At 42.0% G+C, this 26,321-nt stretch overlaps 1 protein-coding gene across 4 annotated transcripts in view; it reads left to right on the plus strand.

Moving 5' to 3' along the window:
* The window catches only part of Tada2a (transcriptional adaptor 2A), a 49,347-nt gene that overhangs the window by 5,726 nt on the left and 17,300 nt on the right, over positions 1-26,321 (plus strand). For all 4 annotated transcript variants that reach the window (XM_041664332.1, XM_041664336.1, XM_041664333.1 and 1 more), the window contains 6 exons: positions 1,774-1,880; positions 3,523-3,582; positions 12,756-12,847; positions 16,256-16,413; positions 18,944-19,032; positions 20,540-20,612. In XM_041664332.1, coding sequence (XP_041520266.1) covers positions 1,774-1,880; positions 3,523-3,582; positions 12,756-12,847; positions 16,256-16,413; positions 18,944-19,032; positions 20,540-20,612 — 579 coding nt within the window. The remainder of the gene's footprint in view (positions 1-1,773; positions 1,881-3,522; positions 3,583-12,755; positions 12,848-16,255; positions 16,414-18,943; positions 19,033-20,539; positions 20,613-26,321) is intronic.

Genomic DNA, 26,321 nt, shown 5'->3' on the forward strand with positions numbered 1-26,321 from the left:
TTAGAGATGATCTAGGGGAATGACTTGGGCCTAGGAATTCAGGGCCAACCTTGACCACATAGAGCCTGTCTCTGAGTTCAAGGCCAGCCTGGTCTACAGTGCTAGTTCCAGGACAGTGAGGGCTGTTAAACAGTGAAACCCTGTCTCAAATAAATAAGTAAATAGAAAGCCAGAGTTCGGGAGATGGTGATTTGGTAAAGACAGGCATCTAGGCTGGAGAGATGGCTTGTCACTTAAGGTGTTCTGCTCTTGCAGGGGCCTGGGGTTTAGTTTCCAGCAAGCACTTCAGGTGACCCACAACTGCCTGTAACTCCAACTCTGGGACCTCCATGGGCACCTGCACTCATATGCACATATCACACATACAAATACACATATTTTTTTAAATGACATCTAGCACTGTATTTTGTTTTTTCACCAGAAGTGGTGGATGACAAATGCCTGTATCCCTCAACTTTGAAGGCAGAAGCAGGAAGATCAGGAGTTGAAGGTCATCATAGTTGGAGACCAGCTTGGGCTACATGAGACCTTGTTTCAAAAACAGAAGAAAAGGAGAAAGTGTTTGGGAATACTTTTTTTGTTTGCTCTTTGGTTTTTTGAACAGGGTTTCTCTTAGTCCTGGCTGTCATAGAACTCATTTTTGTAGGCGGAGACTGCTCATTTGTTTCCCATGCCCAGACCCGAAATAATCACACAGAAACTATATTAATTAAAACACTGCTTGGCCTATTAGCTTATGCATATTTTTAGTTGACTCTTACATCTTAAATTAACTCATTTCTATTAATCTGTGAATCACCATGAGGTTGTGGTTTACCTACGGTAAGGTTCTGGCGTCTTTTTCCTTTTGAGCTCATGATCTGCCTGCCTTTGCCTCCCAAGTGCTGAGATTAAAGGTGTGCCACCACTGCCTGGCGGTGGAGTAGATTTCTTTATCCTGTCCTTTTCTTCTGTGTCTTCAGAGGAAGGAATGGTGCCTTGAAGGGTATTTTTTTTGCTTTAGAGAGAAAAATACAACATAATATGAGCTCCTGCCTCAGACTAAACAAAATAAGTCCCTCCATCTCCCTTTCAAGGCCTTTGTTCCACATTCCCGTGGGTAATCACAGGGAAGAGTCTGTTGCCCTGACTTCAGAGAGACAGGATTTGGGGCAACCTGGAACATACATACCTGCAGTTTTAGAGCTTTGGAGGGTTTATAGTGTACCTTTGCCTTCATAATCCAGAGACGCGCTGTTTTTACCAGAACAAGAGAGTTCTGCAATGTTTCGTGTTTTCCTGGGTAGCAGTCTCAGCCTAGACACACAGCTTAAACCCCAAATTGGAATTCTCCCAACTTAAAAAAAAAATTCCGATTTGTGGAGAAGTTGAAAGAAAGTGACTGGTTGTGCACTTCTGCCTAGATGGAGCAATTGTTAGCATTTTGTCTGGTTTGCTTTGTATATGCATTCTGTGTAGGGAACATGCCCATTTTTCTTTTCCTTGTGGTAAAGGAGGCTTTATAAAACTTTAAAAGTTTTACAAAAGTCAAGCTTCTCTTTAGGCACCCTCTCTGCCTCCTTATTTGAAGCTGTAGGTCCACTGGAGGAAGGAACATGTTGCCATGTAATAGAAAGGGGAGTGGCTCTTGTTTATTAGGTGTGGAATAAGCTTGTCCCACCTGCACGTGTTTGTCAAGGCAGTCACTGTCTCCAGCCATTTGCAGAGCTTCGCCTTTTGCACTTAGTGGTGTTCACGAAGAGTTTTGAACTTCCGTTGTTTTCTGTGTTCTAGATGATCCATCTGATAAGCCCCCTTGCAGAGGCTGCTCCTCCTACCTCATGGAACCTTACATTAAGTGTGCTGAATGTGGACCTCCTCCTTTCTTCCTGTGTTTGCAGGTAACTAACTCCCTGAGGAGAAGGTGTCTTTCCTGGTCTGTTTTATGGATGCAGTAACTTGAGGTGGCTTAGGACCACACTGCATGAGCTCTCCTCCTGCAAGTGTCTTCCCTGTGATACTTTACCAGGAAGCTCGGAAACAGCAGATGGATGAGACAGTCAGCTGTTCCATAGAGCGTCTCAACTTAATGCTTACCACTTTCCCCAAGTAAAGTTATTTAGATTACAGGAATCAGAACTAACAGGTTGTTCCTTTTGATCTCACTGTTTGTTAGCTTCTTAGAGTGGTCTTTGTATAGATGACAAGGGAACAAGCTGTTTTGTCGATTATATTAGGAGTAAGACTGATTATAAGTGTACCAGGTACTATTTTGAGTACTTCACTTGAATCACCCCCTAAATCATCACTACAGTGCTGTAAGTGAATAAATAAAATATCTCAATTTTACAAGTGAAACTCAACTAAAGAAAGCCTAGATGATTTGCTTGTTGGGAATATGAGAGATACTTATTTATAGGAAGTATTCCAGGGATGGCAGAGGCGGCTCAGCGGATAAAGTATTTGCTGCACAAGCCTGAGGACCTGAGTTTGAATCCCCAGCAACCTGGGCATGATAGCATTTTCTGTAACCCCATACTGGGGAGGGAGTGGAGATAGGGGGAACCTGAGGGTCTGTTAACCAGCCAGACGAGCTGAAATGACAAGCTCTAAGTTCAGTGAAAGACTTTCTCTCAGAAAATAAAGGGGAGTGCAGTAGAGGAAGACTCCGAGTGATGGCCTCCACAAGGTCATGCATAGGCAAGTGTACCTACAAACACATGTGCACACACAGCATTCCAGTTTTAGACGGGTTAAAATGTAAAAAGTGGCTGATAAAAGTTGTGATCTACCTTGGGTTATAAGATTATACACTGGACATAGGGTGCCATCTGGGGAGGATGAATAGCAGGAAGGAAGATGAAGTCAGCCTGGGCTACATCGCAAAATTCTTTTTGGTATACCAAAAACAAGAGAAGACCCCCCAAAACTATAGCTTGTATGACTAGATTACCTTAGGCTGGTAGTGGCAGTGAATGCCTATAATTTTAGAACTTTGGAAGTGGAGAGGCAGGAAGATAAGGAGTTTGAGGCTGGCCTAGACTACATAGGGAGATTAAGAATAACGTGAACTACATGAGACACTGCCTCAAATAAAACAAAGAAAAAGTAGAGCACTTTCAAGCCATCTTTTTTCTTTTTTTTTTTTAAGTTTTATTTATTATTTTTAGTGTTTTGAGACAGGGTCACTCTACATAGCCTTGACCCTTCTCATACTATGTAGACCAATCTTGCCTCGAACTTGCAGAGATTCCGCTGCCTCTGCCTGCCGAGTGCTGAGATTAAAGATGTGCACCACCAAGCCTGGCTTTTATTTTGTTAAAGATGTGGTCTCATGTAGCCTAGCTTGCCTTGAATTGACTATGTAGCTGAGTGAGGATGACTTTGAACTCTTGATCGTCCCAGTTCCACCTCCCAAATGCTGGGGTTGAATCCAGTGTTTTGTATATTTGTAACAAGCCTTGTACCCCCTGAGCCTCATCCCTAGCCCTAAGGAAGTATTTTTTATGTGGCTTTTGGTAATTTAACTTTTTTTCTTCACAGTGTTTCACTCGAGGATTTGAGCACAAGAAACATCAGAGTGATCATACTTACGAAATCATGGTAATGATGACATTACTGGAAACTTTTATTCACTTTTCAAGTATTGAGATTGAGAACTCATTTTCTTTAGCTCCACGTATCTCTGTCCTTTTTCTCTTCTGAATTTGATAATTATCTAATAGGTTTTTTAGTTCTTTGTAACATAAAGATATTTAAATATAAAAATAGCTTAACAAGTATATACATATGTTGTAGTTTGAATATATTTAGTATAATCTCATAGGGAACGGCATCATTAGGAGATTTGTTGGAGTGAATACGGTCTTGTCACTGTGGGAGTGGGCTTTGAGGTTTCCTGTGCTCAGGAAAATGCTGAGTGTCTCAGTTGACTTCTTGTTACCTGCAAGATGTAGCATTCTCAGCTCTGGAACCATTTCTGCCTGCACGCTATGCTCCTCATCATGATGATAATGGACGGAACCTCTGAAACTGTAAGTGAGCTACCCCCCAATTAAATGTTTCCTTTATAAGAGTCGCTGTCGTCATTATGTCTCTTCACAACAATAGAAAACCTAACTAAGCTAGGCGGGGTGGCCCACGTCTTTAATCCCAGCCAGCACTCAGAAGGCAGAGACAGGCAGGTCTCTGAGATCAAAGCCAGCCTGGGCTACCTGGTCCACGGAGTGAGTTCCAGGACAGCCAGGACTGTTACATAGAGAAACCCTGACTCAAAAAACCAAAAAAAAAAAAAAAAAGACAACAACATAGAATGTAAAAATGACTGACTGCAGTGTGGTGGCTTGTGCCTGTAATCAGACAGGGTTGCCATGAGTTTAGGCTAGTCAGGGATGTAGTGTGAGACCCTGTGTGGTGGTTTTTTTGTGAGAATGGCCCCAAGTTTCAGTCATTTGAATACTTTATCCCCATGTGGTAGCTGTTGGGAAGTAACTTTACTTTTCTATTGCTGTGATGAAATGCTATGACCAAATCAACTTACACAAGGAAGGGTTTATTTGGGACTTACAGTCCAGAGGGATAGGAGTCCATCCATCATGGTAGGGGGCATAGCTGTAGGCAGGCAGGCCGGCATGGCACACAAGTAGCAGCTGAGACCTCAGATCCTTATCCTCAAACTGGGAACAGAGATGGGGGTGACAGGAGACTTTTGAAACCTTATCCTGTCCCCAGTGACACACCTCTCCCAACAAAGGCCACACCTCCTAATTCTTTCCAAACAGTCACCAGATGGGGACCAAGTATTCAGATATCTGAGGCTTATGGGGTCTATTTCCATTCAACCACACCGTGTTTCAAAACACAGATAATAGGGCTGGAAGGATGGCCTATCATCTTAGAGTGCCAACCGTTCTTGCAGAGGACTGGAATTCAGTTCTTGGCACTGATATTGGACAATGCATAACTCCCTATAACTGGTGCCCTCTTCTGGAATCCATACATATCTCTGTAGATGGACTTTTCTGCCACCAATCCCAAATAATGACATGGAGACTTATTAATTATGAAAGCTAGGCCTTAGCTTAGGCTCTTCCCATTAGCTCTTATAACTTAAATTAATCCATTTATATTAAACAGTATTTTGCCTTGTGGCTTTTTACCTTTCTTTCATCATGCATCTCCTGCTTCCTCTCCACCTGGCTGGCAACTCCACTCCTTCTTTCCAGAGTTCTCTCTCTCTGCCCAGAAGTCCTACCTATACCACCTGCCTAGCTATTGGCCATTACACCAATTGCTTATTACACCAATCAGAGCCACACATTTTCAAATAGTATACATATATCCCACAACATACCTCACTCATATATGCACAGACACACACACACATACCATAATTAAAAATAAAATACATATTTAAAAAAATAAAGTACTGCCGGGCGGTGGTGGCGCACGCCTTTAATCCCAGCACTCGGGAGGCAGAGGTAGGTGGATCTCTGTGAGTTCGAGGCCAGCCTGGTCTACAAGAGCTAGTTCCAGGACAGGAACCAAAAGCTATGGAGAAACCCTGTCTCGAAAAAAAAAAATAAAAAAAAAAATAAAAAAAAAATAAAGTACTAAACAACATACAATAAAAAAAAATTAGAAGAGACAAACTGGCTGATAGGCTAGGTAAGATTTGACTCTGATTTTGAGTAGCCACCTTTAAATAAAAAGTGTGCCACTCTTCCCACTTGGGCCAGGAGTTTAATATGCCAATGTAAATAATCAGGTCTCTTGACAGGTCTATGTATCTTGTTAAAATAGTTTTGTCTGGAGACTGCAGTTCTAGCTTCGTGGTAAAGGCCTCCCCTAGTGTGCACCATGCTTTGAATTTGATCCCTTGTGTTTCAGGGGGAAGGTTTGTCTGTTTTCAGAGTATCTAAAGCAAGTTTTTCAACACTTAGCCCCTGGTACAGTTTTCTTACAGTAATAATTCAACATTGTAGATTAATCTTTTGGCACTGTGTTAGTTTTCTACAGTTGCTGTTATAAATTATGAAAACTTAAGTGTCTTAAGAAAACACTGATTTATTATTGCAGAATTTAGTAGGTCAGAAGTGGGCTTGCTGGTTTGAGGCAGGTCTTGAGAGGCTGTAATGGAGGTGTTTGGCCAGCCTGAGCTTTTATCTTGATACCCTGGGGGAGAATCTGTTTCTGAGTTCATTCAGTTTGTTGGCAGAATTGACTGCCTTGAGATTGAAGGATTGGTGCCTCTGTTTCCTGGCTGGTTGTTGGCTAGAGTTTGTTCTTTGCTTCTAGAGGCTTCTCTGGCCTTTGGCCTCCTTTTGCCATATCCAAAGCCAATGAGTGATACTGGGAAACCATGAAGTTGATGAAGTACTTGAACCTCTGACCTGCTTTATCCTGCTTAAGCATTTTCTTTCATTCTTCTGCCTTCCTCTAATACTTAAAAGAGAATCTATTTTTTGATTTTTAGGTTTTTATTTTTATTATGTATGTTTTGGCTACATGTATGTTTTTTGTTGTTGTTGTTGTTGTTTTTTTTTTTTCAAGACAGGGTTTCTCCATAGCTTTTTTGGTGCCTGTCCTGGAACTAGCTCTTCTAGACCAGGCTGGCCTCGACTCACAGAGATCCGCCTGCCTCTGCCTCCCGAGTGCTGGGATTAAAGGCCGTGCGCCACCACCGCCCGGCTGCATGTATGTTTTTGCACCACATGGTACCAGGTGCTCCCGGAAGAGGGTGTCAAATCCCCTGGACTGTTGTGAGACACCATAGATTCTGGGATTTGACCCCAGGTCCTCTGGAAGAAATCCAGTGCGCTTATCTATGGAACCATCTCTCTAGCTCCCCTCTAGTACTTTTAAAGATTTGTATGATTTCGTTGGACCCACCTAGATAAATCAGGCCGTTTCCCAACTTTGCTAGTTGTTAGTAATTTTAATTCTAATTCTGCAGAGTATTTAATTTTAATTTTACCTGCAGTACTAGTGCTTGATGGAATAGTAGACAGAAACCTGGGAGAAATCTGGAATGTGTTTAGAATTCTGCCAATTATGTAATTCACAGCACTTTATGTGTGTTTCATAAAAGATCAGAAAGAAATTGGGCATGGTGATACATGCCTTCAATCCCAGCACTCAGGAAATCGAGGCAGGTAGATCTCTGTGAGTTTGAGGCAATCTTATCTACATATTGAGCTCTAACACAGATAAGGCTATATAGTGAGACCCTGTACACACACACACCCAAAAAAGAACAAAGCTAAAAAGGAAGGTAGGGATGCAACTCAGCTGGTAGAGGCTTACCTACCATATGCAGAGCCCTGCATTCTGCTCCCAATACCACATAAAACCAGGCATAGTGACACACAGTAAGTACCTGGGAATACTTGGGAAATGAAGCCAGCAAAGGTCTTTCTCATTTTCTACGTGATCAGTTGGAGGCTACCCAGGGATACATAAAACCTTGTTTCAAAAACAAAATAAAACAAAATCATTCAGAAAGAGTGACTTAACATGAATTTGATCATTTGTTGGTTCCTGTTAGTGTTCCTGCACCTATAATACTGGGAGTCATGTTCTAGACTAAAATGAATTTTGGGAGAATAACTATCTGCCTTTCCTTACAGTTTCCAGTCTCTCCTTTTAAAAATATTATTATTTTTGTTGTTGTTTTGAGACAGGGTTTCTCCTTGGCTACCCTGGAACACTCTCTGTAGACCAGGCTGGCCTCAAACTCACAGAAATCTGTCTGTCTCTGCCTCCCCGAAGCTGGAATTAAAGGTGTGCGCCACCACTGCTTAGCTTTTGTTTTCAGTTATGTATAGATGTATGTACTTGCATGTGGGTGTGTGCATGTGAGTTCAGGTATCAGCAGAGGCCAGAAGCATTTGATCATTCAGAGCTGGATGTACAGACAGTTGTGGGCCCTTTTTTCTTTTTTTTTTAATATTTATTTATTCATTATAGATACAATATTCTGTCTGTGTGTATGTCAGCAGGTCAGAAGAGGGCACCAGATCTCATTACAGATGGTTGTAAGTCACCATGTGGTTGCTGGGAACTGAACTCAGGACCTTTAGAAGAGCAGGCAATGCTCTTAACCACTGAGCCATCTCTCCAGCCTTTTTTTGGTTTTTCAAGACAGGGTTTCTCTGTGGCTTTGGAGCCTGTCCTGGAACTAGCTCTTGTAGACCAGGCTGGTCTTGAACTCACAGAGATCCGCCTGCCTCTGCCTCCCGAGTGCTGGGATTAAAGGCGTGCGCCACCACTGCCCGGCTTGTTGGGCCCTTAACATGGGTTCTGGTAACCAAACTCAGGTCTTCTAGAAGAGCTCTTTAGTCACTGAGTTATTTCTCCAGCGTGCAGTCTCTTTTTTAATTTGAAGGTTTTTTGTTTTTTGTTTTTGTTTTTGAGTTTTTTAAGACAGTCTCATGTATCTCAGGCTGTCTGTCCTCAAGTTTGCTATGTAGCCAAGGATGCCCTTGAATCCTAGATATTCCTGCCCCCACCTCCCAGTGATTACCACATTTTAAGTCTCATACTCAATTCACTAATTTGAACAATAACCAAAACGTTTCCCCTTTTGCCTGTTGAATGAAGGTTTGGAGAGTAGGGTTTGGAGAGCAGCTTTGGTTTGGGGTTCATTTCACCAGAGTTACTATATCTTCAAAAAATGGATTCACTTTTTCCAAATGCTCCTAAGAATGTCTAGACTCAGATTTTGTTATTTGTTTTAATTATTTTTATGGTGCAAGGGTTTGGATCACATGCTGCTACGGAAGTACATCCCCAGTATCCAAATTTATTCATTTGAAGTGGTAAAATAATCCTTACGAGATAATTATGTAGCTTGGGTAGTTGGTAGTCATGCCCAGCCACTGTTGGAAAGCTGACTGTGAGCTCTCTGTAGCTATTCTGAGCACCCTGCCTTCCGTCCACATAATGTTAAAAACACTGTCTCACTTCAGCCAGGTCCACTTAATTCTTATTACATCATCCTTTCTCACATGTTCCCCACCCATGCAAACACCTTTCAGGGATCTGAACTCAAGGGAGCTTCTAGGGGCTACTATACTCTCTACCTTTTATTAGCGAACCTCACCTATTCCAACAAATCTTTCCTTCTATAGCAGTGATGACCAGCTTTTGGCTTTCTACACCCCAGGCCTCTAAAATCTTGATTCTTTGCAGCACGAAGCATCTGATAACTTGAAATGGTTTCAGTACTTTCTCATCTCACAGTGCTGTATTTTGGGGAGTTACTCATGCTGTGGTGGGTGGTGCATTAATAGAGATTTCTGAATTCTGTAGTTATTTTTGTCTTGTAATTCTTAAGACCTGGAGCAGGAGAAGGCAGCTCCTCTACCACACCCTTTATGACAGTAATTCTTAGACTTTATTACCTGGAGTTTCTTAGAACTGTGATTTCCAAATCTACAGTTAGAGATTCTGACCCAAGTTTGGGTCAAGAATTGAATAACATTGAACTTCAAGAAGAAAGGGAGGGTCTTTTTTTTCTCTTCTTGAAGTTCAGTGTTATTTCATAAAGCTTTTTGTTCTTCTATAGTGTATAAAGTTTTCATTATAAATTGTTAAGAGTAATCAGTATTCTGAAAGTTTTAGAAACAACAGACCTGTTGTCTTAGTTTAGGTTTTTATTGCTATGAAGAGACACCATGCCCACAGTAACTCTGATAAAGAAAACATTTAATTGGGGTGGTAACTTATAGTTTCAGAGGTTCAGTCCATTATCATCATGACAGGGAGCATGGTGTTATGTAGGCAGACGTGGTACTGGCTACATCTTGACCAGAAAACAACAGGAAGTTGACTGACTGTTGCACTGAGGGAAAGTTGAGCAAAAGAGACCTCAAAGCCGACCCCCACAGTGACATACTTCCCCCAACAAGGACATACTTCCTAATAGTGCCACTCCTCTGGGGAGGCATTTTCTTTCAAGCCACCACACCTGCCAACCACTGTGTGACTTCATATTTGCATATCTTTATGGTGCTTGTCGGGTTGAATGTGTTTGGTATGGGTTTAATATATGCATGGACCCTGAAATTTCATTCTCAGCTCATTTGGTAGGCTTAGTTCAAAATGGGTTGCCTGTTATCTCTGTGATTTTACTAAGAGGACAGATTTTTTTTTTTTGTCACCAACAAAAAGCTATAACAAGCTGTAAATGCCTGTGGGATTGGAAAGACTTGTGTTATTTTCTTTTTTACTTTCATCATAGAAAATTTCAGACATCCATGAAAGCAAATAATGTTTAGCTCTGTGTCATACATAGCTAAGTTGTGGGTTGAAGTAGAGATTGCTTTATTACCTACCTCCCGCAGTTGCTGTGGCTCAGAATTCAGATGAGGCCCAGAGCAGTTGGTCCTCAGCATATTCTTCCAGTAACTTTGCAGGTTCTTTGATTACTGCATAGACTATTTACCCATTTCCTTTTGATGGACCCCTTGCACCTTGCCTAGATAGGGAGCTGTTATAAATACAGCTGTTGTGAGCATTCTTGGGTAAGGCTTTCTGTGTTCATATATTTTCATGTTTCCTTGGGTAGAATGAGTATAATGTACTGTTTAACTTTCAAAGAAATGACCAGAATGTCTTCCCAAATGTTTGTTTGTGTTTATACCTGTCAGTGTCTGATTGTTGTGATTATTATTATTATTTTTTTAAAGATTTATTTATTATGTATAGTGTTCTGCCTGCATGTATGCCAGCACACCAGAAGAGGGCGCCAGATCTCATTACAGATGGTTGTGAGCCACCATGTGGTTGCTGGGAATTGAACTCAGTACCTCTGGAAGAGCAGTCAGTGCTTTTAACCTCTGAGCCATCTCTCCAGCCCTTGATTGTTATGATTATTTTATATACTTGCTAACATTTGGCATTGTCATCGTATGTTTTGATGTGTATAGCATAGTGTTTTGTTTGTTACCATTGACACAGTCTCACTATGTAATCCAGACTGACCTCAAGCTCACAATGATCCTCTTGCATCTGTCTCCAAGTGCTAAGATAATATGCATGCAATATACCACCTTTTATTTATTTATTTTTTTATCTTAAATTTTGTATATGTGGGGAGATGTACATGTCTTCCACAGAGGCTAGAGATGTCAGAGTCCCTAGATTTGGAATTACAGTGTTTGTGAGCTCAATATGGATTATCAGAATTGAACTCAGGTTCTCTGTAAAGGCAGTACAAAATCTTGTTTTGTTTTGTTTGTTTTTGTTTTTCAAGACAGGGTTTAGCCTTGGCTGTCTTAGAACTCACTCTGTAGACCAGGCTGGCCTCCAACTTACAGAGCCTGCCTCTTCCTCCTGAGTGCTGGGTTAAAGGTGTGTAGTACCACCACCTGGCTCTATGTGGGTTCTTTTTTTTCCCTTGTTTTGTTTTTTTGAGACAGAGTCTATATTATAGCCCTGGATATCCTGGAACTCAGTATATAGATCAGACTGGCCTAGAACTTAAAGAGATCCACACCTGCCTCTGCCTCTCAAGTGCTAGGATTAAAGTATATACCACCATGCCTGATTCTTTTCTTTTTAGATTGATTTCCTTTTTAATTATTTTTAAGATGGTTTCTGTTTTGTTTTGTTTTGTTTTGTTTTTCAAGACAGGGTTTCTCTGTAGCTTTGGTGCCTGTCCTGGAACTAGCTCTTGTAGACCAGGCTGACTTCGAACTCCCAGAGATCCGCCTGCCTCTGCCTCCCGAGTGCTGGGATTAAAGGCGTGTGCCACCACCGCCTGGCATTTAAGATGTATTTTTAAGTGTGTGTGTGCACACACCTGTGCCTGCACATACGCATACACATGAGTTCAGGTGCCTGTGGAAGCCAGAGGCATTAGATCTCGTAGAGCTGGAATTACAGATGGTTCTTAGCCACTTGACATAGGTGCTAGTAATCAAACTCTGGTCCTCTGAGAGAGCAGTATGCACTTCTGACTGCTGAACCAATAAATATTACCATAATCACTATGTGACACATCCAAAAAAAATTTATTCTTTTAAAAAATTAAATATTGGGGCTGGAGAGATGGCTCAGTGGTTAAGAGCATTGCCTGCTCTTCCAAAGGTTCTGAGTTCAATTCCCAGCAACCACATGGTGGCTCACAACCATCTGTAATGGGGTCTGGTGCTCTCTTCTGGCCTGCAAGCATACAAACAAACAGAATATTGTATACATAATAAATAAATATTTTTTTTAAAAAATTAAATATTGTTGTGTTTTACTGGAAAATATTGTTATGTAATAGAGGTAAGAATGGAAGATGTAGAAAATAATAACATAACCTAGGGAAAATAATGACGAAGCTGATAATGATGGTATTTGTATGTGGGATGTGTGTACACCTGTGTATGGAGGCCAGACCTTGACATCAGGTGTCTTCCTGCAAGATTTTCCACCTTCTTTTTTTTTTTTTTAAAGATTTATTTATTTATCATGTATACAACATTTCTTCCATGTATGCTTGCATGCCAGAAGAGGGCACCAGATCTCATTATAGATGGCTGTGAGCCACCATGTGGTTGCTGGGAATTGAACTCAGGACCTCTGGAAGAGTAGTCAGCGCTCCTAACCTCTGAGCCATCTCTCCAGCCCTCCACCTTATTTTTTGAGACAGTGTCTCTCACTGAACCTGAAGTCCTTGGTTGCCTCTCATTGGGATTACAAGTGTACACTGCCACATGAACACAACCAGGGGTCCTGCATGTCATTCCTAGCCCTGTTCTTTACCAAATCTTTTTTCTCCTTAGACCTCAGACTTTCCTGTTCTTGATCCCAGCTGGACTGCTCAAGAAGAAATGGCCCTTTTAGAAGCTGTAATGGACTGTGGCTTTGGAAATTGGTAAGAATTTAATATTGAGTGGTCCTGTCTTCATGGGCTCAAAACAGAAGCCACTCTTGAAACATAAAAGCAGAGAGCCTCAGAAAGAGAAAAGCTGTGATGCTTTCCTGATGGCCAGGGTGTCAAAGGTAGTTTCTCGTCTATGTACACATCTTCTGGGCCTGAAATACCTTTGGAATGCAGGGTGCTTAGTGGTTCATGACTGAGCAGTTCTCAGAGGTTGCTTTGGATACAGCAACTCTAAGATTGTTCTTCCAGAGTTGTGGAGAAGTATAGGTTACTAATTTTTTTTTAATATTTCTTCATTATGTATACAATGTTCTGTCTGTGTGTATGCCTGCAGGCCAGAAGAAGGCACCAGACCTCATTACAGATGGTTGTGAGCCACCATGTGGTTGCTGTGAATTGAACTCAGGACCTTTGGAAGAGCAGGCAATGCTCTTAACCACTGAGCCATCTCTCCAGCCCCTAGGTTACTAATTATTTCTCACTTCTGGTTTTATAGGTTTCTGGGCACACCATGCAATTTTTTTTTTTTTTTTTAATTTTCAAAACAGGGTTTCTCCGTAGCTTTTTGGTTCCTGTCCTGGAATTAGCTCTTCTAGACCAGGCTAGCCTCAAACTCACAGGGATCCGCCTGCCTCTGCCTCCCTCCCGAGTGCTGGGATTAAAGGCGTGTGCCACCACCGCCCGGCACACCATGCAATTTTTAAAATATGTATGTAAATGGGGGTGTTGGGAGTGGGAGTTTGCTTGTCGTCGTGTCCCCATGCCCATCTGTGCGCTGCCCCCCCCCCCCGTGTGTGTGTGTGTGTGTGTGTGTGTGTGTGTGTGTGTGTGTGTGTGGTGGCTGGAGATTGTTATCAAATGTCTTGCTCTCTTTTGCTTTCCATTTTATTCTTTGAGACAGTCTCTCCCGTAATCTGGAGGTTGTGGTTTCAGCTGATTTGAGCTAGCTAATAAGCTCCTAGGATCTGCCTTTCTCTGCCTCCGAAGTGCTGGAGTTACAGATGCAGGCCACATGCCCAGCTTTTTACCTGGGTGCAGAGGATGGGAACTCAGGACTTTGTGCCTGCACGAGAGCGCTTTGACCACTGAACCAGCTCCCAGAGTTTACATTTTAGGAAAACTATGCTGATGATTTTGTTTTGTGAACTAGGTAGCAGATATATTATTAAACATATTTTGTTCATGAAGCATCTGAAGTTTAGGGAGTTAAACTCTTTCTCATTTTTCATAATTTAATAGTGAAGGAACCTTCTTCTGGATCTTCCCTGATTGCTATCAGGTGTGCCGCCTTCCCTATGTCAAGAGGGAGACCAGAGCTCAGCTCACATTTTGTTTCCATTTGTTCATTTAGCACCTGTGCATCATGAGTACTGTGTGTTGTGGAGAATCCCAAAGATGGGAAAAATGGATCGCTTGTGAGCAGCTTACTAGTCATCTCTGCCTAAGGCATTACTTTTCGTCAAAAGTGGGCCAGTCCTCCTCATCTTCGTTCCCTCTTAGCAAAGACTAGGAATAGGTCTGTTACTGTATGGAGGAGATAGCTCAGTGTTAGAGCTTTTGCTCAGCACATATGATGTGCTTGAGTTCAGTCCCCATCACCACCCACAAGCATCTAGTTGCTTCTGTATCCAGTGTGGGTAAGGGACTGTGCTTGGTGGTAAGAGTACACGAGTTTAGGTTCCTGCCCTCCTTGAGGCTCTATACCTAGTAAGGGAATCAGACTGTCTACAGTTGACTGAAGCACATGCAGCGTAGTGATGCCCTAGGGGAAGGGGTTCTCTAAGAGTGAGCTTGAGGGGGAGGCTAAGATTTCACCTCTACCGCTGCATCATCTGAGGTAGGAGTCAGGGTCTCAGTATAAATTTTGGATTTGTCTTCTTTAGCAAGTATATTATTTGTTTGGATATCATATATTTTTTATTCCATGAAATGGGAGTAGCAATACAAGGCCAATACTAAAGTGATCTTAAATTATGTCTAGGTGTTTGTAGCTCAATGCCTTGCATATCCATAGGAATTCTAGTGAAGAAATGTCTATTTGATGCTATAAAACATATAAAAGTAAAACTAGGTACTTTTTTAGACAGGGTCTCACCAGGTAGCCTTGGCAGGCCTGGAATTCTATATAAACCAAGCTAGCCTCTAACTTATAGAAATCCACCTGTCTCTTCAAGTTCTTGGATTTAAGGCCTGTGCCATCTTGTGTTTTAAACATTTTGCATGTTCCAAGATGATTTCTATTATTATTGATGATCTTTTAAGTTTTTTAAGGGCTATTTATTTATTTATTTAAAATATTTGTATGTGCGTGCCTATGTGTGTCTATGTGAATGTTTGTCACTAATGTTCACATGCTGAGGAGGCCAGAAAAGGGAGTGGAGTTACAGGCACTTGTTAACCACTGAAGTAAATACTTTAACTGCTGAGCCAGTTTTCCAGCCCCTTGTAAACACTTTTTAGGTCACTTTTATTATGGTGTATGGGGACATACTTGTGAAGGTCAAATGACAACTGGCAAGAATTGTTTCTCTCCTTCCACCTTTTGGAGACAGGAGCTGTTTTGTAGTTTTGGGTTTTTTTTTTTTTTTTTTTTTTCCCCAGACAAGGTTCTCTTTGTGTGATTCTGGCTGACCTGGAACCCAGTATATAGATCAGGGTGGCCTTGAATTCACAGAGATCCTTCAGCCTCTATCTCCCAAGCTCTAAGATTAAAGGCATAAGCTACCATAGTTGGCCTCTTTTTATTTTGAAGTATTCTCTCACTTCACAGCCCTGGCTGGTCTAGACTTGAAGCTCACAAAGTGCCTGCCTCTACCTTCCCAGTGTTGATATTATAGGCATTGCCTCCGTCCGTGCCTGACTCCAAGGTGACTTCTAATTGATAACAGTTCTTTCCCTGGCCTACCTCAGGGAAATTTATAGATGATGGTGATGTGATGATGACATTTGGAACAAGGTTTCAGGTATCTGTCTCTGACTAGCCTTTGAACACAGTATGTAGCCAAAGATGACCTTGACTTCCTGTCCCTTCTATCACTGCTTCCTTCATATTGGGGTTACAGGCATGTACTACCGTGTATGGACTTTGTGCATTCTAGTGAAAGCTAGTGACCAACTGAGCTACATACCCAGCCTGGAAATTTCTGGGTTGGAAAATAGTCATCTTCCTTCCAGTGGAAAGGAAAGGTCCCTTTATTGTTTCTCTTTCTTGGAGTAACAGGATTTGGACCATCAGTGGCACACATATCAGTGGTGTATCTGTCTCACTGTTTTGCTGGTATCTACTTGGAGGTATCAGATTATTGATTTTATATTGATTTGTCTGCAAATATGGAACTAACAAATGTTCTATACTAGTAAGAAAACTACTCTCTTCATTCTTCTTCCACAATTTTCTAGGCAGGATGTAGCTAATCAGATGTGCACCAAAACCAAGGAGGAATGTGAGAAGCACTACATGAAGCATTTCATCAATAACCCTCTGTTTGCATCCACCCTGCTGAACCTGAAGCAAGCTGAGGCAGCCAGAACTGCTGACACAGCCATTCCGTTTCACTGTAAGTGCCCGCCTATTTGGGTAAAAGGTCCTTAGCCCGTCTTTGGGCTCTGTTTCCATAGCAGATAAACAGTGATGTGGTGATTTGGACAGATAAAGAACTTCTGGAAGGTAAGAGGAGTTTTGGTATGTTGAGTCAGGGCCGAGATATGGCAAGGAGGCAACACATCCCAGAGGTCAGAGTTGTAGCTTTCCACTCTGGATCACTTGGAATATACCAATTAACATTAATGATTGCTTCTGTAAAGTGGTATGTCCAAAAAGGGGCCAGTCTATCTATGCTGTCATTTGTTGCAGCGTTTATAATCAGGTAGGAGTTGCTTATCAGGATCCAGTATTGCCTTAGTGTTAAGTCCAAGAAGTAAGTAGTTCTTTTTATTCACTTGGTTATGCCAGTGAAGGCAGTCTTACATCTTATATGCCGGAGGGCATCAGTGGGTCTTTTGATACAGTATAACCAGAGCCTGATGAATAACAGTGATGTATGGATGCTTCCCCACTGGCCTCCCTCTCCTCACTGCTTGGAAACAGCTCTGTAGCTTACAGCCTCAGAGGTTGCCCATACCTGCTGTTTGAATGGCTCTTCGGATGTTAGCACTTTCCTCACGTCCATTAGGCCTGTCTGTTCCTAACAGCAGCCCAGCGAAATAAGTAGAACAGATGCTTTTGCGTTACACACAAAAAAACCCTGAGATTTTTAAAAGGTTGAAAAATTTGTGTGAAGTCATAGAACTGTTGGAGGCTGACGTTAGTTCTCAGTTTGATTAACATAGAAATCCAGGAGTTTTGCTTCTCAGTTGGGTAAGATCTGTAGTTGATAGTGGTCCTAAGGATCAAAGGAGCAGACACTGACAGGATACTGGAGTTCTCTAACAACACTGAAGGAAAATGTTTCTTTCATTTCCTTTCATTTTGGGAAAGCAAAAACCAGAGGGCAAGGCTATAGGATGGCTCAACAGGCAAAGGCATCTGCTACCAAGTATGGCCTAAATTCAATCCTTGGGACCCATATAGTAGGAGAGAACTGACTTCTGCAGCTTGTCCTCTGACTCCACATGCATGCCATTGCACATGCCTGCCTGTACAAGTGCATGCAAATCAGAGGATGTTTTGGGAGGATTCCTTCAGACTTAATTTCTTTCATCAGGAAATCAGCCTGGAGTTTGACAGGCATGGTGGCATGTGACTATATCCCCCACAATTGCCACTTGGGAAGCTGACAGAGGCAGAAGATTGTGAGTTTGGGAGTAGTGTAGAATATATAATGAGTTTGAAATCTCTGTCTCTACACAAAATAAGAACACCACCACCAGCATTTGAGGCAGAGGCAGGTGGATCTGAGTTCAAAGCCAGCCTGGTCCACATAAAGAGTTCCATAACAGTCTGGGTTACATAGAGAGAAGACCCTATCTCAAAAAAAAAAAAAAAAAGCAGAAAAAATTAGTTTTTTTTTAATGATTACCTTTTTGCTCTTTATAAAACTTTTTAATTTATTCTCTTAGATCCTTTTTCTCAAAGAAATCTGTTTCAGAGTGGGATGTGGTACCACACACCTGTAACCCCATACTCAGCAGGCTGAGGCAAATGAATTATAAGAGTTTGAGGCCACTCTCAGCTACATAGTGATACCTACTTTCATATATTTTGACCTTGAACTCATTGTGTAGCTGAATGTAACCTTCATCTGATCTTTTGCTTCTGCCTCTCAGGTACTAGGATTGCAGGCATATGCCATCATACCCTGAGAAACTGTTTTGCTTTTGTTGTTTGTTTTTTGTGAGTGTAGGGTGGGGGCTTGTTGGTGTAGCAAGCTTTTTCACTGGTCCCCAGCTCACAAATAATGACACAGAAACTTGTTATTAATTATGAAAGCTTGGCCTTTAGCTTAGGCTTGTCTCAACTAGCTCTTATAACTTTATATTAATCTATGTTCTGCCACGTGGCGTTACCGCTCTTCCATTTTGCACCTCTTGTTTCTTCCCAGTATCTATCTGGCTGGGGACTCTGCCTTTCTTCACAGAAGAGGGCACCAGACCTCATTACAGATGGTTGTGAGCCACCATGTGGTTGCTGGGAATTTAACTTGGGACCTTTGGAAGAGCAGGCAGTGCTCTTAACCGCTGAGCCATCTTTCCAGCTCGGTTATTCAGCTCTTGATTAAACCATTCAGAAGGCACCTTGACAAAGACACATCTTCACAGTATAAACAAATATTGGGCAACAGTTTTTTTTTTTTTTAAATCCAGACTATACATAAAGACATTCGTTTGATGTTTTTGTGTCAGTGTTTTGTTTTTTTTTTTTTTAATATTTATTGATTTATTATGTATACAATATTCTGTCTGTGTGTATGTCTGCAGGCCAGAAGAGGGCACCAGACCCCATTACAGATGGTTCTGAGCCACCATGTGGTTGCTGGGAATTGAACTCAGGACCTTTGGAAGAGCAGGCAATGCTCTTAACCTCTGAGCCATCTCTCCAGCCCTGTGTCAGTGTTTTATCTATTAAGAAAATCCTGTTGTTTCTTCCAGCTGCAGATGACCCTCCCCGGCCCGCCTTTGACTCTTTGCTGTCTCGGGACATGGCAGGATACATGCCAGCTCGGGCAGATTTCATTGAGGTAACAAAAACTTGTTTTTAGCATACAATAAGGAAAAACTTACTTTTGTTTCTGATGAAGTTATTATCTCTTACTAGAGGGATACTTTTCAAAGCCTGGGGAGTCAACATTTTGCTCCTTCCTTTCCTTGTGAGCACCTGTGGAACAGTGGCAATTTTAAGGGGGAACCGGCCTTCCAGGATGCATAGTATTGCTCCCACTAACCTTGTAGGTGTGAAATTTCTGCAGTTGTCATTTCACAGCACAGAGGGGTTTTCAAGGTTTTGCTGTATCAGGGCCAGGTTACATTTTAAGATTTTTAAATAACTAATTTTTTGTTGCAACCAAACTTTGCTGTAATTGTCCAAAAATAGCATAGAAGCATTTGAGTTTTAGATAAGCCTGGGTTGTGTAGTGAGAGCCTGTCTAAGAAAAGAAAAGAAAGAAAAGGAAAGTAGATAATATATAAACAAACGGGTATGTCTGTGTTCCAATAAAAGTTTATTTTTCAAGTAGGCAGTGGACTGAGTAGTGGTTGCTGAGTCCTGCATTGTATGTATACACGTGTCCATTAAAACAATTTCATTAAAACTATTTTCCTCATTTAGCCATAGAATTAAAACAAATGTGGAAGTAGTCATAAGAATTTAATTTGCAGTCAGGTGGTAGTGGCGCATACCTTTAATCCCAGCACTCAGGAGGCAGATGCAGGCAGATCTCTGAATTCAAGACCAGCCTGGTCTACGGAGTGAGTTCCAGGATAGCCAGGGCTATATATAAGCAACTTTGTCTCAAACAAAACCAGAAAGAAAAAAAAAATAATTTGCTATCTGATATCATCTGCAGTACCCTTGGAGATGGGGTGTTAAATTAAAGCCCAGCTTGTCATACCCAGTTGGGCCTTTTGTTTATGACAGGTGGTAGGTAGTGCAGAGCTACCCCATAGTCACCTTCTTCCCCGAACTGATCTTATTGTAGTGTATAAGCGATATTAGGACTAAACAGTTTCCTCAAAAGGTGATTAAAAAGAAAATGAATTAATGCAGGCAACTTTATTACCAGAAAACTTGGAAGCCTAAATCAATGATTCTCTTTGGAATGAACAGACTATTAAACATTTTTAAATAATAGACTTGGCTTTGTTCCTAATATTGTGCTATCCTAGCTCTTTATTTTGATTACTGTCTGAAAGTCTCTTAGATTTTTCCTGTAGTTTTTCCCTTAGAGCAGCGTCTTTGTCTTTTATCCAATTTAGTGCTTAGCAAATACTGGCTCAAGACTTTTCTCTTTGCCTCTGCAGCATGGCTATTGTAAAGATATTACTTGGTTTATGCCAGGCTGTAGAGGTGCACGCCTTTAATCCCAGCACTCCGGAGGCAGGTGCGGGTGAATTCCTGTGAGTTCAAGGCCAGCCTGGTCTACAAGAGCTAGTTCCAGGACAGCTAGAACTGTTATACAGGGAAACCCTATCTCGAAAAAACAAAACAAAAAAACTGATGGGTTTGGATGGTTTTTTCCCCTTTAACAGGAATTTGACAATTATGCAGAATGGGACTTAAGAGACATTGATTTTGTTGAAGACGACTCAGACATCTTACACGGTAATGTTTATTTTTTTCAGATGCTTATTCAGTACAAGTACTGATGACACTGTTGTGCTGAATGCTGGGGTATAAGGACTAATAAGGCATGTCCTCTGCCCTTAGAGAATTCAGAGCTTAGTGGTTGGGCTGGTGACATGGCTCAGTGGTAGACTGTACCCTAGACCCTGGATTAGATTCAGACACTACAAAAAACAAAACAAAATCTTGTGGCTAAGTTGCTGAACTTACCCTCTTGAACTCCTGAGTATTGCAATGACTGGCGTGCATAACCTTTTCCCCAAACTGGAGATTGAGTGCTGTGAACTGTATGATACACTGTGGTTGATCCTCTTCCTTGAGATTGTTGGTGCATTGATTCATGAAGGTAGAGAGAGCAGAATTGGGGAACTGGGTTCCGACGACTGTAGGTCTGACCGAGAAAGCCCTCTGGAGGATGACTTCGGTGAATCAGCTCAACTTTATTCCAGAATATAGGAAATATATAGGATTGGGGACCCTGGGAACAAACCATAATTTGCATTATGTGGCACAGTCGTATCATAATTCTTCATACGTGACAGCAGGGTCTTGTAGAAAGCTCCTTGCACAAGTCTTAGTTACCATATGTGTAGTGGGGAAGCTTCTAGCAGGGAACAACATGCCAAGGGTCGTGTTAAAGATAAATCAGGCATCCAGGCTTAGAGACAGCTTTCAGATAAGGTTAGTCCTCCATTCCTAGGGACACTTTCCAGATACGAGCAGGTAGAGAGCAGAAAGTCTGATGGGGAGAGAGTTCCCATGTCTTCAAGCTTTAGAAAAAGTTACCAGGCCATGATAGGCTGTGATTTCTGAACAGCAAGGCCTTCCAACAATATACAAATAGGTGCTTTTTAAAAGAGACTATTTCAGAAGCCCTGGAGATCCACAGAGGTGCCTTCCTGGCAGCACCATAAAGGTGCCTCCTTTATGACTCTGAACTCTTACAGTATCTTCTCTGGCAGCAAGATTACGGCTGGTACGTGTTATTCCCAGCCATCTCCTAGAGCACCAAGTGAGGGGTTCCAGGAGCTCATGAAGGAACAAGAAGGAGCTTTTAAGCATACCTAGCACATAGCGGGGTAGGGGGGCACATGTTATCATTTATAAAGAGGTGGGGTGGGGACTGGTTCCACTAGGGTCACTTGAGTCCTTGGCTGGAGACAGATAGATAAGCCATACCATGCCAAGACAGTTTGGGTATAGAGTTTATTTAGTGGGTTATGGAGGGAAAGGGGAGAAAGTGGGGAAGTGGGGAGGAGAGAGAGAGAACTGGAGAGGAGGTGGGAGATCCTATTTTCCTTGGCTAAAGAGGAGCCAAGGTTGGGAGTGGGTGCAGCTTGTCTCTTAAAGGGACAGTGTACCCAGGTGACAGGCCAGCAGATTACAACAGCACAGATTGGTGAGAATCAGGACATTGATTCAAGCTTGGGCTTGCTTCTGAGTCATTGTGGAATCTTAGGCAAGCCCTTGAAGTTCTGCCTGCTGTTCTGTGTTCCATATCGGTAAAGAGTTAGTGACACTGATTAGTCAGGGAGTCAGGGTGGACATGTTTACGATGAATGATGGTGTGCAATGCGGATTGGTGGTGTTATGCCATTCCATTGTACTCTCAATGTGACTGGGCATTAGCAACATTCCTTTTAGGCTCCCTCACTCATAACTGCTGGAAGGAATGTGGTCTTATGCCAATAAGCTCTTTCTTTGTGTCACCTTAAGATTCACATTGATTCATGGAATTTGTCCAATCAAGTTGGCTTTGTGGTCCATTACTGAGGCATGGGATACAATAAGAGGGATAGTTAATTGCATTCCAAGTATGCCAGAAAGTTCCCAGCATGGGCTCAGGAAAGGCCTGTCCTGTGAATCAAATTTCTGAAGAAAATAAGGAAGTTCTGCAATCTTGTAAGTGGTGCTGTCTCTTACTTTGTTGAACTAAGCTATTACTGATTCAGAAAGAAGCACAGAAGAGTCATTAACTCAACACTCTGGTCTTGTGACATTGATTTCCAGGCAGATGCTTACCTCCATTCATCTGTGAAAATCTCTAAATATGTAGATAACCCTTCCCCTAAGTGTCCCAGCATCTAAAACCTTATGGATAGGTCAACTTTCTTGTTTTTATTCCATAGCCCAGGCAAGTTGGAGGCACTATGTGCTGAGTCAGTGTTTGCAATGCTTCTCAGGGTTACACTTTAATACAATTTGTCTTCTCTCCCTCTGGCTTGTTGTTCCAGACAGGGTCTAACTCGCCATTGACTAGCTTATAACTTGCTCTGTTGACCAGGCTGTCTTGGGATCCTGTTGTATCTGTCTGCTTCCTTCCTCCCTCCCTCCCTTCCTCCCTCCCTCCCTCCCTTCCTTCCTTCCTTCCTTCTTTCCTTCCTTTCTTTATTTCTTTCTCTTTTTCTTTCTTTCTTTCCTTTCTTCCTTCCTTCCTTCCTTTCTTTCTAAGATTTATTTATTATATATACAGTGTTCTGTCTGCATGTATGCTGCAGGCCAGAAAAGGGTACCACATCTCATTAGAACCACTGTGTGGTTGCTGGGAATTGAACTTAGGACCTCTGGAAGAGCAGCCAGTGCTCCTAACCTCTGGGCCATCTCTCTAGCCCTATTTTTTATTTGTTTTTGTGTTAGGGTTTTATACTGTAGCCTAAGCTTATGGCCATCCTCCTGTGTTGACTTTCCAAGAGCTAGGATTATAGGCAAGAGTCACGACTACCATATTCAGTCTTTACATCTTTAATATTTTTGTTGCTGTTTCTTTTCTGTGGCTCACTTTGGAGTCTTGTGTAGCTGTTCCACACTGAGAGGTAGGAATAGATAATGTTCTCTTTTTACATTCAAATAAATATGCAAAGTTAAGTAATTTGCATCTGACTTCCTACTAACTGACGTTAACTATTAGGTCAATAGTCTTCCATTGATAGAATTGTATTATTTTTTTTTTAATATTTTTTTTAAATATTTATTTATTATTTATACAGTATTCTGTCTGCTTGTATGCCTGCAGGCCAGAAGAGGGCGCCAGACCTCATTACAGATGGTTGTGAGCCCCCATGTGGTTGCTGGGAATTGAACTCAGGACCTTTGGAAGAACAGGCAGTGCTCTTAACCACTGAGCCATCGGAGAGCCCCTAGAATTGTATTATTTTTTGAAGGAACAGCACTTACTGGTGTGGGGGCGGGAGAGTATGTGTGTGGTGCATATACCCATGTATGTTCATGAGGAGGCCAGAGGAAGATGTCAGGTGTCTTCTTCAGTCACTCTCCACCTGACTTTTTGGAACCTGAAACTCCACATTTTCGCTAGGCTAGTCAGCAGGCTCCCAGGACCCATCCGTATGCTCTTACAGACACATGCGGCCATGCCCAGCTTTTACGTGAGCTCTGTAAATTTTGTCTCACGTCCTTACTCTTTCATAACAGTCATTCTTCCCCTTGGAGTCTTCTTCCTAGCCATTCATTTTGTTTTGTTTTTGATTTGGGTTTTTTGTTTATTTGTTTTTGAGACAGGGTTTCACTGTGTAGTGTTGACTGTCCTGAAATTCAGGTTCTGGGATTAAAGGCAACACTGCTTAGCCACCTCTTTATTTGATGCATGGTAGGGTGACACACTCCTTTAATTCCAGCACTCAGGATGCAGAGACAGGAAGATCTCTGAGTTTGAGGTCAACCTGGTGTGTGTAGTGAGTTCCAGAGCATCCAGGACTGCATAGAGACCCTATCACAAAAACACTTTATTTTTACTCTTTCATGTTATGTCTGTTTGTATGTGTGCATGCTTATATGCGTGTGGGTGCAGGTACCTACAGATGCTAGGCATGTCAGATCCCCCTGGAGCTTGAATTGCAAGTCTCTCTTATTTGTATATCCTGGAAGCAGTCCTGGAACTTGCTTTGTAGACCACGCTGGTCTTGACTCACAGGTGCTGGAATTAAAGGCAAGTGACACCACACCTGGTTTAGTTACAAGCCATTTTGAGCTACCAGACATGGGTGCTAGGAACTGAGCTACAATCCTCTACAAACGCTCTTGATCTCTGAGCCATCTCTTCAGTCCCCCCCACCCTTTTTTTTTTTGTGGCAGAGTCTCAAGTAGCTCAAGTTGGCCTCAGACTCGCTTGGAGAATGACCTTGAACCTAATCCTCCTGCCTCAACCTCCCAAATTCTGGGATTACAGGTGCAATTTATAAAGCTTTACTTCTGAGGATTACTTGAGTTACAGGTCTGTGTTTGTGCCTGTGCAGTGAGGATTTTGGTTACCTGAGGTACAGGTCTATGTTTGTGCCCATGCAGTGAGGGTTTTGGTTACCTGAGGTACAAGTCTGTGTTTGTGTCCTGCAGTGAGGGTTTTGGTTGGCCTCTGCAGTTCATTCCTCTCAGTTGATTTTCTTGCCAAGCAAGCAGTAAGTGCCTTCTGTCAAGAAAACAGAAACATGTTGTTAGCTATTTTGAACAATGTTAGAAATACATTGCAGTGGGAAGGAGCTGCCTCTGTCTTCTGCCCACTTCTTGAAATATTTTAAGGCCAGCCATTTGGAAACTATCAGTCCCCAGTGTAATCACAGGGCAGCTATTCTTCCCCCAGAGCTGAAATTTCAGGACCTCATGTCAGTGGGTAGGTTCTGCGTGGTTCTCTTTAGTGGCCTCTGGCTAGTTTGTGTGGCAACTTGTGCCTGGAGCTCTGAACTGCTCAGAGTGGACTGTGAACTAATGAATCTCATTCTCGCTGTGCCTGCCTTCTCATTTCCATCCTGCTCAGTGCCTCCCAGGTTGTTAAGATCTTGCGATCTGCCGGGCTGTGGTGGCGCACACCTTTAATTCCAGCACTCGGGAGGCAGAGGCAGGCGGGTCTCTGTGAGTTTGAGACCAGCCTGGTCTACAGAGCTAGTTCCAGGACAGGCTCCAAAGCCACAGAGAAACCCTGTCTCGAAAAACAAAAACAACAACAACAAAAAAGATCTTGCAATCTTTGCGGCTGAGTGTGCTTTGTAAGGAAAGGGGGTAGTTTCAAATACTAATTTTTCTCTTAAAGAATTCCAGTTCTCCTCCCATTGCTGCGATTTCTTTTCTTCCCTTGTTGCCTGGAGCCAGGGGCACTAAAATGATCAAGCAGTAGAGCCAGTGGTTAACAGTATTTATTTATAGATTATTTTTGTAGTACAGTCTTAAGACTTTCTCATTTTAATTTAGTCATTCCTACACAAGGCTTGGGAAACAACATGGTAAAGTTAGTGTTTTACAAAATTACAGAAATGTTCTTATCAAAAGTATCCCTAATTTGCATAAATCTCCAAGATACTTCTTTTCTGTAGAATTTATCTAAATGGATAAATAAGTGAAGTGAAGGATTTAAAGAACCTAAATGTGAGTTCTTGAAGTGTTTCTACTATTACTACTTTTGTTCGCTTCCGTTTGGAATTGTTACTTCTCAGTCCTTCTATTCTCATAAGCAACTTCATTATATACATGTCAGAGACACCTGCTTTCTTCCTTTTTCGTATCCCTTCCACAGCCTGCCCACCACCTGTTAAAATAGAGGCAGGGTGTGGATTGTCTGTAGTAGCAGGACAGTTACATGGAACAAGCCCCAAATCAAGAACGATTTTATTCTTAAAAGTTTATAATGTTGGGGCTGGAGAGATGGCTCAGAGGTTAAGAGCATTGCCTGCTCTTCCAAAGGTC

The sequence above is a fragment of the Microtus oregoni genome, unplaced genomic scaffold (genome assembly GCF_018167655.1).
Source record: "Microtus oregoni isolate MIOR12 unplaced genomic scaffold, Mior012 000015F_ref0000493, whole genome shotgun sequence".
Lineage (NCBI taxonomy): Eukaryota > Metazoa > Chordata > Mammalia > Rodentia > Cricetidae > Microtus > Microtus oregoni.